Below are 13,625 nucleotides of genomic sequence, written 5' to 3' on the forward strand. Positions count from 1 at the left end.
TGTGTGCCACGGCAAGGCTAGACACTTGATGGTGTAAAATATGGCTCTAGGTGATTGGATCATGTTGACTAATGTTGCCAAATGGGCACTGGTATTTGCTGGTGTTAAGTGGGTTGAGGATCCAGCCTATTCCGACCTATGCCAGGGATGTGTTCCCACTACAAAGACATAAAGACTAGCAGCCCAGTGTCAGTAAACTACTGGCTGGCTGGTGCCCAGTTGTCCAGCCTGGTATAGCTCTGTTGAGTGAAATCTGGACATAAAACCAAGCATCCTGCCAAATGTGAAATAAGAATGGTTCATTGATGGAAGTGGATGACATGATGGTATAGAGGACATTGGACATCCTATGTATCCAAGAGACAAGATGGAAGGGCAGTGCAGCAAAGCCACTTGGCTTGGGATCCAGAGTCTACTACTACTCAGGAGGTGGACAGGGTAGAAATGGTGTTGGAAATATGGTGAGAGACAGGCTTCAAAAGGCAGTGACGGATGTCATAAGACTTAATGACAGACTCATGGCAATCAGACTTCACTGTAATGATATGGCAGTATTAATAATCTCAGCCTTACATCAGACTTTCTACAGCATCCCTTCTGTAATGTAAATGAGCTGTTGCAGTTTGATACTGCAAAACTGTTAGGATGGATGACCCTTTTCTTGGAATGTTATAAGAAAGGACATGATGAGTGGTTATTTTCTAGTGAGATACATGTAGTTGTGTGAATGGCATTTATGCAGTAGGCAGTCAAACAGTACAGACATCATGCAGAGCAGCATTTATACAAACACTCACACACACACACACACACACACACACACACACACACACACACACACACACACACACACACACACACACACACAAACTCTCTCATACACACTACTTATCTTTTTTCATGGATACTGAATCTTACCTTAAATGTCTTGCCACTCATAGTATGCATTTCCGATTCTTGGCCAACAGTAAATTTGTTTGTCATGGTCTTATCTGGATAGATCTGCGACCAGTTGAAGCTATTGCCGTTCTGAACAATTTCTGTCACAATCTTAAAACTCCGTCCCTTCTCAATGACATCAGCAGGCATACCTAAACAAGATAGATAAACCCCAAAGCACTTTTATTAGTAATCTGACAAAAGGCTCTTAAAATGTGTAATTTTTTTCATATATTAGACATATTATCAACCTGCCTTAGAGAAAACTGAGTGCTTCATTTGAGAAGGAGAGGATGATTTTGAATGTTCAATTACAAAACATTTGTCTTAAGTTGTACGGATTGTAGAAACAATGCGCGCTCACGCACACACACACACACACACACACACACACACACACACACACACACACACACACACACACACACACACACACAGTGAAGTAATTAAAATGGATTTGTAAAATTATACGAATTTAAGTAATAATCAGTAAAATGACCACAGTTGTTCTACTTGTCTTTTCTCTACTAATAGCTCTTCTGAAATTGCCTGTAAAAGGTAACTAATGCAGTAGCTAGGGTAATATTTAAACTGATGGTGGAGATGAAAACAACTAGCCAATAAAAAGGATGAAATGAGGCTGAGCTGGTGTATTATCTGTTTATGGGCTTCTTCATGACACCCAAGGTGCTATGGAGTTGCCACTTGCCCAGGACACTGTATTGCCAGAGAAAACTAACTCAGTTATGTGGTTAGTGACTGGGAATTCAAGATGAGCACTGTTCTGTACAGCAGGATTCATACTGCCTGTGTTATATGTACACAGTACCCAAGGCCCTGTGTCCTTACCTGCCAGCTCCTCAGGCATATGTGAATCTCTTGTCAACTATATGATAAATTAATATAAATTAAAACTAAAAAGGAAAACACAAATATGACTGCCAACGGTTGGTACTGAAGTATGACTATGCAAGTGAAAAACAGAGTACCAAAGCCACCACAACATCGCCTGTAAACCAAAAACTTTAATATATCACTTTAAAATAATAAATACAGTAGTTAAAACTTCCATATAAACTTGATAAGCACTTTTGCATAAACTCTTCCTCAGCTCTCACATTATACACTGATCAAGAACAGTTAAACAAACTGCTATCCAATCACTAACAATATGCAGATTATGTAAACATGGCTAAGAGCCTCATTGAATGAAAACTGCCTATATGGACCAATAAAACACTTTTGCTCTAAAAACCAATTAAAAACCTATTGGTGGTGAAACATGATCGAACTCAACTCTGATGGTGTATGGACCCAAGACATGAAGACGGCATCAAGCAGGTTTAATCCATGGGCAAGAATAAAAGCTTTGTGTATGAGGAGCATAAGGGGTTAAGCTTCACATAACAGTATGAAAACGCTGTATTTCCATTTCACAATTAAGCACTGGTGTTCTAAACAGTACATTTTTTACGTATGAAGGTTTCTTCTGGAAAACTATTACATTTTATAGATCTATTGATGTTTTTCTTTTCTTCTTTATTTCAGTGTAGAAACACTGCAGACAAGGAATGGTGAGGCTCTTTATCAAGGCATTCTATTAATATTTCATGCTAAGTTTGCATTCCACCATTCTCAATTCACAAAAACTACTGCTGGGGCAGGAATTCATTTAAAACAGTGAATCATGTAAACACACGGGCCCATAAATGAATGAAAACTCTGCATCTCTGTTTTGTGATTAAAATATAGTATCCTAGCAGGATGTTGTTTTTTTTTTCTGTTTTGTGTGTTCATTATTACCCATACTTCTTTCCTGGGGAAAATAATATTACATTTTATAGGTCTGTTGAATTTTCTTCTGTTCTTTGTTTCATAGTGAAGATGTTGAACACAAAGGATTCTGTTACCCATTATCAGCACTGTCAAGCCATTTTTCTCTTTAAGGTTGCATTCATTCTACCATTCATTCATATGCTGCTGCTGCTGAACAAGAATTCATTTACAGAAAATCTTTCCAAAAGGCAGAGAAGAGGTAGAATAACAGAAGTAGAGATACTCTAACGAAAGTTATCAGAAGTGCACTTTTGAGAAAGCAAGTGCAGTACATGTAATCACAAAAAATGTAAAATTATGCCATAAAAGATCAAGAGTGTTATATGTGAAATTTCTGAAATATTTTGAGTAGGCTCTACCTTGTTTATGGATTTGTTTAATTTGAGATTGCCATATCCCAGGCAGATGAGCATAACTGCTCAGTGTGACTTTTGCTAGTATGCTGTTGACCACTCTAAAGATGAGTGATTTTTTTACTTCTCAACACGTGTGGTGTTTGGGTGCTGTCTCTGAGATCTCAGCATCACAGAAAGAGAATGAGATTCTATTTTTTACTGTCTTACTGACATTCCTTCTCCAATGTGTGGTGAGATCAAAGTGAGAATAATAACATAAAGGGGGTTTAGGATCCATGGGAGTTTTCTCCCTGCGAAAAATGTTTCTCTCTTTTTATCCATTTGCCAAAGGTCTGGCAGTTAACAGATGACTAAGGATCCACTTTGTGTAGTCTTTCGTTTGATACCTACAGCTTCCATCTGACTATTGTGTGACTGAGCAAGACATTCATACAGAGAATGCTCTGGAGCAACTGGAAAACTGGGCTATGCTCTTTAATAGTCTGCTGGACTGCATACCTCATACCAACCTAAGCTTGGGACCTGCACAGCTGTGAATATGTGTATCTCAAGCATTTGTGGTTTTCAGCTGTCATGTTCAACCACTTTTTGTACTGAGCCTACATTCAGAGGCTTCTAGCTACAAGCAGTTGCAGTGGATCAATTCTGCCATTGTATACATATCTACAGTTGGTATAGACTAGGTATAAGTTACTGATTTAAACAGACTAGTTCTGTGAGATTGGTTTAAAATGAAGTAACAATGAATTCCTTGCATCACTGTTGAACAAGAATTAAAGTGCATTTAACATGCCAGCTGCTGGATTATACTTAAAAGATGTAAATGGTGACATAAAAAATATCTTACTTTATCATGACCTAAAGATAGATGCTTTACAATGACACTGCAAAGGTTATACAGGCCACTCATTTTGTAGTGAAACCAGAAAACTTTTCTAGTGAAGAAAAACTCTTATTTACTTAGTTTATCAAACTCACACATTTGATTATTCTGTTAAAACAACAAGATTTTATTTATCACACTTTGAACCTTTCGTACACCTTTGAATGCTACTAGCACTGGTAATGGTTTCACTCCCATCTCCCATCCAATTCAAAACTGCAACATCAGGTGCCACTTTAAATAGTGCTGTAATATTTTGCTTAAACCCTGGGCAGGATTCACGAAGCCTCCGTGTAAGAGTTATAACTCATACACGGAGGCTGCACTTAAACGGAGTGATGTCAGCATGCTCTGCATATTCATGAGAGCATGCTGAATCATACTGAAGGCTAACACGGACTGTGTAAGACAGTAGAAGAGGAAAAGTTCCCAAAGTAAACACCCACGACAGAGTCCACGGAAATGTGAATAAAGAAAACACAACACATGCCCCCACAGAGTATGAACAGAAAACATATAAATAAACATGTTATATATTTTTTTTAAATTGTAAAAATGTTTAACCGTGAGTGCGCTCGTTTTCGCGGGCATGCCCGTAGCGCAGCTACAGTTAGCAGTCAGTGGGAAAGCATATAAGAACTAAATATGCAAAATAAGCCAGGAAGCAATAGCATAGCGGTAGAGATGTTGGCTGAAGAACAGGCATTCATGGTTCAAGCCCCCACAACACCAATTTTTTATTTTTAGCAAAATAAGCAGGAAACAATTCCCTGACAAATATGTACACATAAAACCACATTTTATGTAAAATGTAATGAAATAGCCCATTTATATTGAAGAAATGTGAGGTAACAAAAGAATAAAAAATGCCAGATGTGCCCATAGCTGAGCTACAGTTTAACAGAGTGAGTGCATCTGCCCGTAGATGAGCAGTGGTTTAACTGGTGCAAAATGAGTGCCCGTAGCTGAGCAGTGGTTTAACACGCTAAATCTATGTGCCCCTAACTGAGCTGAGCATAATATGCGTGCCGATAGCCAAATGAGGCTTAAAGCAGCGTACCCCGTTTGCGCGCAAACAAGCTAACCAACGGGCAACGTTGAGCAAGCCGTATCAAAACTGCCTTTACACAGACACACCCCTCAGCATGTCTAGACAGTCATGAAAAATAAAAAGCAGTGGCCAGGTTCGAACCCAGGATACTATACACCATAGTCAAGGTACTGAACCACTAAGCCATGACAGCAGTACCTATAAATGCAATAATAGCTAATATATAGGAATGACTACAAACTGGAGCATGACAATGCAGGTTTACTGAAGTTGATACAATTCCAAAATGGCCAATCACAGATATGTGCGGGAAAAACGGACTATATAAGCCCCATAGGCGGCAATACACAGCATAAACGATTGTAGAACTGACCTGCAGGCAGAATGACAGGAGTAGGAGAGGGTAGTTGCTTTCGAGCACAGAGGTGGGGCATTGAGGAGTCCAGGTACATGGTCTGGCTCCTAGTCCACAATCATGAGGCCCAACTCATGCAGGGCCAGGTCCTCTGGGGAGCATACAGGGCCGAGGCATGGGACCGGTTGGCTCATGATCTCACCAGTGCCACAGGGATTCCAAGGACTGGTGAGCAGGTCCGTCACCACCATGCGGACCTGAAGAGATGCAAGCAGGACCAACTGAACCTTTGGATCCAGGAGGCCCTGCAAACACCCAACGCCCCACTACTGAGTAAGTTACATTTAATTATGTATGTAAGAAATTAAACTAGCTGATATTATGGAAATGTGTATTCCAATATTACTTCATTTATATTACAGCTGCAGGTGTCTGTTCTGTGAACCGCAGAGCCTATGGTGATAGGCTGGTGCGGTTGCGCCACCAGGCAGGTCAGTAATCCACTACCAGTAACTGTAAAGAAATATAAAAGTATGACAGTCAGCAAAAGAGTGCAGTGTAGTCAGTAAGGAATAAAATGTGCAAGTAACAGTGTGAAAGTGTCTGCAAGTATTGCTTGATTACAAAAGTGTGTTTCAGCCTGTAAGTTAAACTGAAAAATGAAACTGTCTGACATATATTCTGAAATAAAAATGCCCTACCTGTAAGAAAGTAGTACACAACCTGCAGCAGGCTGAAAAGTATAGCTGCAGAAGATGATGAAATCACATGTGTGAAATATATCTCTGTTGAAATACTGAAACATGACAGAAGTGAGACTGCTGGAAAGGATTGTAATAACTACAGGTAAAACATGTCAATAAAGCCTAGAAGTAAGTACCATCCTGAATAGTAAAATGAAAGCAAGTGAGAGAGTGTGAGAAAGTGTCATGAATCCAGCAATACAGTAGTAATAACCCCTGAATAAAGTATACTGCAGTCAAGACAGAATGAAATGCATGTGAGAATCAAAACCAAACAGCAAAATCTGTTCAAAGTGTTGCTGCATCTGGAATGTGTATCCCAAAATCTGGATATGTTGCTCTCAGTCTGCAATATGCAGATAGGATGATTGTCTGATATACCAAACATCCACACTTGTCTACAGCTATATAAAGCAAATGTAGCAGGATGATGTAGCTGAACAAAGCTAGATATGAATGTGTATGAAGAACAATAAAATGTATATTGATGTTGCAGTAACAGTCCTATCACCAAGTTGAAATAGTTATCATATAGGAAACTGTAGTTAGAACAGTAGTGTGTATATAACTGTAGCTATTAGAAATGTACAGCATATGTATTGGTATTCAAAGGTGTTAATATTATTTTCTTTACCCCAACCTATAACCACATATAACCCATTCCACGTGAAAATGGTATGTGCAATCACAATTAACACCCCTGGACGTTTGTCCTGTTGGGTCATATATATTTGCATGTCCGTTGATGCATCTGCCCTGTTCATACATCCAAACCTGATGGCCTGTTGCCATCAATTAACCCTGCATGTTGTTGGACTGTGTATTTCTGGTCAAATTATGCATGTGTTATGCACGCTGTTCAATGGTGTGAATATCTGGGTGTTTGGTTAATGGGAATACTAATGCATGCTGTTACAACTAATTGTGAATGGTATTATATGTCACTAACCCAAACTGTCATGACATAATGCAAAACATAGGACGACAGGGAAGGCGGGTTCCAGCAGACCCACCTCTCCCACCTCAGCTGGCGAGTGCACCTGGCACTAGTGCAGAGTCCGGACCCTCCTCCGGTGGCCCTGTGCCACCTGCGGGTGGAAGCGCTGCAGGGGATGGGGCTCACCCCCCCTGCAAGTGTGGCTGGAGGAGAACCACCACTCACCCTCCGTAGCGTCCGGACTGTGGTGCGTAGGAAGATTCGGGACTCTGTTCTCGAGCCCCTACGCCAACTTGAGGCACAGGTGGCACAACTAACGGGCATGCCTGTTGCCCGGCCTACACAGCCCCCAGCACAGCCCCATCCTGGGCAGTGAAGGAACAGTGGCAACTGCCTATGGGTGGGGATATCAGTTCCACTGTTGCCATCTGTGGGCTCATGGGCTCTGGATATCCAAATCTCCGTCCCCGTCAATTGTGTAACCCCCCCACACGTGTCATACACTGCCCCTGTATGCGTCTTGTTTGTCTTGTCTGTTTACCTACTCAACCTACCTCCCCAGCTGTACCGACTTCCTTCACCTGACATACCACTCTCACCTGAAAAAAAAAAAAAAGGGCACTCTGAACCCCCAAAAAAATTATGCCCCATACATAACTGCCCATTCCGCACACATGTCTGCTGGACATGGAATCTATCAATTACAATTGGCTGTACAACAAGTATTATTGTTGTCCTGACACCTCTCTCAGGGGTGGAAGGTTTCAAATGTCACACCAAATTACATACATATGCACAGCTGTTGCTGATGAAGAAATGGGCAGCTATGGGCCTTACCTACATCCCTCCTGCAAATCCCAAGCTTGTTTCCCTACTGTCTTACCCTCTTTGTGACCCCTTTTTTACCACTTTCCTGTCTCCCCATTTTCTTTTCTTTCAAAGAAAATAGCGCGGGTGTGCTCCAGAGTAAGCACCGTTAAGCGGTTGTAAGCGGGTGTGCGCTTGTGTGCACAGAGCTAACCACCAGTGCGCATGCGTGAGCTCCTCACAAACCAGTGCTAACCTGGTTACAACTGCTTAAAAGTGCCTTAGTCACTGTGATTGACAGGTCCTGTACTCAGTTCAAAAGCAAAATAAAATCCCACTGTCAGTCCCAAACCCAGGACCTTGGAAACACTAGTCTGTATGACCTACCGCTAAGCCATGACTCTTATACAAAAACATTGTGCTAAAATAAATATAACATGTAATAGTAGGGATGAATGTAAAGGGAATATAGGATGTGTAGTACACAAAGCATGTCATTTAGAATTACTGTCAAAACTACTGGATTTCCATAATAGTAGTGTGTGAACAGAAACAGCCATGCTAGTTGGTAGCTTGTAGATAATAATGTCAGTTAAAGTACATATATAAATGTATGTATATGTACATATATATATATATATATATATATATATATATATATATATATATATAAATATATATCTATATATAGTTGTAGGAGTCATTGTGCATACACACTTGCAACAGGGAACATGAGAGAGGAATGGAGAAATGTGAATATACAACACAGCCTGAATCATGAGAGAGATACTAACCTTTACACTCACAGAACACTGTCCACAGCATACCAGCATGGTCCCCGCCCTCACAGTCTGAAAGGGCAGCGCCTATCCCACATACCCTTTTATAGCACTGACCTGAAATCACAGTGAGATCTGCAATCAGTACACAACTGGCTGTATGCAGTTAGCAAATGCTGGCTTATAACTGGTGCAGAGGCCATCACATAGACCTATGCAGATACCTACAAAAGCATCCAGTGCTAACACTCCACACATGCAATACATTCATTGCACTGTCTGGAAGCAGACAGAGGGAGAGCGAGAAGTGAGAGAGAGAGAGAGAGAGAGAGAGAACAAAAAAAAAATTATACACTGTGACTCTGTCACCCGAAGCTGTCAGCAGTGACAGTAGCAGCAGCAAGCAGAAGCAATGGTAATGCAACCAGCTGCCACAAACACAGGTAATGCAAAGTAGCAGGTTAATAGTGTGCATACTGTGAACCCTCCAAATGTGTCATAGGTCTGTATCCATAGGTATGTCCATGTGATAAGTTGTGTGTACGTAGTTCCACCAAAAGGGGATGACCATACATTACATGTCAATCAGTCCTAGGCCATGATCCTGGCAGCAGTTGTCAGTGTGTTGCCCCAGCAATGGCTGTAGTGACTGCTTTGAAAGGTCAGCCAGGTTCAAAAGGCAGGATCAGCCCATCACAAAGGCACACTGGCTGGGAACAAGTGTCTGCAGGTACCCAATATCACTGCATATGCATCCCATACTGCATAATTCCATAGCTTAGCAGACCAGGCCGGTTATGCATATGATGTGGAAGTTCCCAGGGTCAGTCGAGGTGCCCCCTTAGTGGTGTGGGACCACTGTTGCTGTATGCCACTGTCCAGGTACATATCCTGTAGTATGGCCAAGATAAATTATCAGTGTTATATGCGGTTGTATGTCCTCTCAGAGAGCAGGTAGCACACATCCAGGGATACCATGAGGTCACAGTGATGCTGTGTGTTCTTCTCTGCTGAGGGCGGCCCTCACCTGGACATGTGAGATGATAGGGAGGTTACATCCAGCTGTGATAAATATTTCAACTGGTGGGGAGAAGGAGGGGATACGTGCACGAACATGTCTGCAAGATTGTTGCCAATATCCGTGTGTTTGGTGAATGTTAAGTAGGTGTGTGTTAACACAGAGCATATCTGAGGCATGTGGTCCATATGTGTAACATAACTGAAGAAGGCCTTGTGGTCATCCATAGTGTTTGTGTCCATTTCCCTCCCAGAGTAGGCCATGGCTGTTGTTATGATGGACCGTAGCGTAGTACCAGTGCTGACCACAGATGCCTTCCCTTAATGTGAATGTGCTCTGTCCTGCAGTAGCCTCCTGCTATTGTTATACAATCTGCCTCTGTCTGGGGTCCACTGGACAGGATGCCTAACCTTTGTGCATAGGGTCTGGGTTAGAAATGTGTGTGCAAGTTCCATGCAATCTGTGGCATGTCCGTGGTAAGCATTTGCAAAGGGGTCAGCAGTGTGGCTTGTGGCTTCCACTGGCCCAGTGTGCTGCATGGGTACCATCTCAGTCCCAGCAAGTGAATAACTGTCTAATCACATACATATCAAAGTAGTCTACTGTGCTGGTGGTGGTGGTGGGATATGTATATCCAGGCCGAGTAACTTTTATCCACATCACAGTAGTGGATGGTGTCCCACATACAGTACCTTGGGATGAACCCCCAGAGTGAGGTTGTGCATTGCACCTGTCAGTGTGTGCTGACCGATGGGGCATGCTACTATGTTGTGTGGAATGTGGCAGGTATTGTTGCACAGGTGTTGGCTGAGCACTGATATCTGGCCATGTACCTGTGTATCCACCACGACACACACACATGCAACATATGGGAGTAGTAGTATATCACTACACATGAGTATCATGTATAGTATGTGTGCCATATATTGCTGACATGGTCTGCTGATATCCTGTTTGTGTTCTCTTCCAGGGAGATGGCGCGTCAGCGTAACCCTGCCTACTCTGTGGCGGAAGACAAGGAGATCCACCAGAGCCTGGTGTGGGAGTATGACATCCTGTTTTCCCGCACCAGTCAGAATCAGCAGGAGAGGGCTGCACTGTGGCAAGACCTTGTCCGTAGGGTAAATGATATTGGCATGCATAACAGGACATATGAGCAGGTACAACATCACTGCAGTGATTTAATCCGGCGTCCATCAGCGTGCATCAGATATCCACAGGCAACAGGTCGCCACAGGAGGTGGGGTGGCCACACATCCCCCCTCACCAGACTGGAGGGGCTACTCCTAAGTGGTGTGGCTCCACCCCCGGAACACCAACAGCAGTACACCTGCATTATGATGGAGGCTGGTTCCACACAGCAGCACGACATGGAGCATGCAGGTAATATGCCATATGTACACTTGACTGTTCTGTACACTGTATCATATGCAATATCAATGGCACAGTTGTGCCCACTGACATTAATCTCATCATTTCTGCAGGTCCCTCCGGGGTTACAGCAAGGCAGGCCATCCATGCTGGTGAGTGTGTTTAACATAACCTATAATAGTCCTGATAATGCTAGTAACAGTAGTGTAACTCAGTAGTGCTCTGTGTGTATACTGCGGGGTGTGCATGTGTGCATGTGTGCAGGTGTGCCTGTGCCCATGTGTGCATGTGTGCATGTGTGCATGTGTGCAGGTGTGCCTGTGCCCACGTGTGCATGTGTGCCTGTGTCCACGTGTGCATGTGTGCATGTGTGCCTGTGTCCACGTGTGCATGTGTGCATGTGTGCATGTGAACACGTGACCACGTGTGCATGTGTGCATGTGCCCATGTGTGCATGTGACCACGTGTGCATGTGTGCATGTGTCCATGTGTGCATGTGTCCATGTGTGCATGTGTCCACGTGTGCATGTCTGCATGTGTGCATGTGTGCCTGTGTGCATGTGAGCATGTGTGCATGTGTGCCTGTGTGCATGTGTCCATGTGTGCATGTGTGCATGTGTGTAGAAGTGCATCACTGGTAACAATGTCTGGAGACTGTAAACTGTGTTTCCTGTCTTCCTCCCACAGGTTCTGGGGCTGCTCTGGTGACCTGCAGCAGGGAACCTGAATCCTGTACCACGGCTACTGGTAATGATGATATTTGTGTAATGGTACAGGAAGGTGTGTCAGGGTCTGCCACTGGTCAGCCAATTGACAGTACATAGCTGTCGACCCCATCATTGTGCACAGTCATCCTGCCAGTACATCCTTTGTCACCACTGTCCCTAGGTGATGGACAGGATACAGTGGGCATAGACCAGGGTAATGTGGTACCTGTGGCACATGTGTCCCCACACAGCAGCCATGGGCAGGGTCCTCCGATGGTACCACACAGACAGTTGCCCATGGGTTCTCGTGGGAGCATCTGTGGGCGTACTGCCTCTGGCCGACGTGCCCAAAGAGGTCTGTCAACCTCAGCTATGTTTCAGACTGTCATGCAGGCACAGTCACGTATGGAAAGGTACACCAGACAGGGTCTGAGGGAGCTGAGAGCATGTCGCACAGCCATGACAGACAGTATGCGTGACATTGCGGATGCTATCCGTAACTTCACCGATGTCATAGACAGACGTTGTGGGGACATATTACAGCAGTTCCACAACCAGATGTCCATGAGCCAGGGCAATGGTGGGCGTTTGCGCGCCGACGTGGCGTATGCCGGCAGCAGCAGCTGGCAGTCGGCGCTGATGACAACAGGCTTGCGCACACTCCCATAGTGCCAGCAGCAGCCCCAGCAATGCTGGGTCTGTGCTGTCATCGGAACGCCCCAGGAGACCACGTGCACGTGGCTCTGGACAGTCCCAACAGGGACTTGTGTCCAGTCAACACACTCCCCGCGATCTGATGACAGTACCCAGTCTGGCTTAGTACTGGATACGGTCCGTAGCACCCCTGCCAGGCACAGGTACCGTGTCCGTGCACACAGACACTGATCTGTATGGCCTGCCAGGTGCAGTCTGTGGCTGTCCACAAACCCCTGTATATGGCAGCCATGAGGTGGAACTGTGTGCGTGCATACACACATGCGAAATGTTAACACCTAGGGCGACCACATACACGCACACACTGCACCAACACTGCCCCACCCTGTACTGCTGCCCCTCACCAACACACATACACACACATGTCAATTGGTGGTATCAGTGGCTGACTCAGGCATACCTAATCCACACCCTGTGCATATGATGACACTGTGCCACCTCCTTCAATCTCCAACATCATTGCGGGAACAGGTAAACACGTTGCTGATGCACAGGGTGACTACATAGAAGTGTATTAGTAGTATCATGTTGGTAACAGTACAGTGTGCTGCTATGACTGTGTGTTTATCCCAGCATGCCTGCTGCAGTAACTGTATGAATGTCCTGAATTGTTATCTGCACCCATAGTACATACCAAAGTATAACAGCTGCACATAATTGCATGCTGGTGGTAAGGTTGTCATCAGATAGCCGCATACATGGGTAGCACAGGGGGAAAGCTAACGCAAGTAGTGATATGCAATGGTGGACATGTACAGTAATGGTGTCAAGTTGCCCACAACAACTATGCCATGTGGATGTTCGCGCATGTAGATATGTGTGCAGTACCAATGTAATCCAAATCACAAATAACTATGACATAATATCAGTTCTACCATGGGCATCTGCGCTGTGTATTCCTGGGTACATGTTGATAGTGCCTACATATTTGCATTGTTACTTACTGTTATTGTTACCCCTTCTTTGTTGTACAATGCACTACTTCCATCCCTGTTTACTGTAGCTTTGTTTGCATGCATGTTCACTTGGGTTACCTGGAACAATGCTTACACCTGCAATGCAGAGTTACAGTGCTTCTGTAGACTCCTAGTGACATCTGCATAGCGACGATACGTGTATGTCAACTTTA

General features: G+C 43.9%; 1 protein-coding gene across 1 annotated transcript in view; it reads right to left on the bottom strand.

The window, feature by feature from the left end:
* The window catches only part of LOC122810720 (gastrotropin-like), a 65,374-nt gene that overhangs the window by 21,669 nt on the left and 30,080 nt on the right, over window positions 1–13,625 (bottom strand). Inside the window, exons 2-3 of the mRNA XM_044082284.1 lie at window positions 1,789–1,825; window positions 919–1,091 (exon numbers count right to left, since the gene is read on the bottom strand). Of these exons, the coding sequence (XP_043938219.1) occupies window positions 919–1,091; window positions 1,789–1,825 (210 nt within the window). The remainder of the gene's footprint in view (window positions 1–918; window positions 1,092–1,788; window positions 1,826–13,625) is intronic.

Source organism: Protopterus annectens, chromosome 9.part0 (genome assembly GCF_019279795.1).
Source record: "Protopterus annectens isolate FY-2018-M chromosome 9.part0, PAN1.0, whole genome shotgun sequence".
NCBI classification, from domain to species: Eukaryota; Metazoa; Chordata; order Ceratodontiformes; family Protopteridae; genus Protopterus; species Protopterus annectens.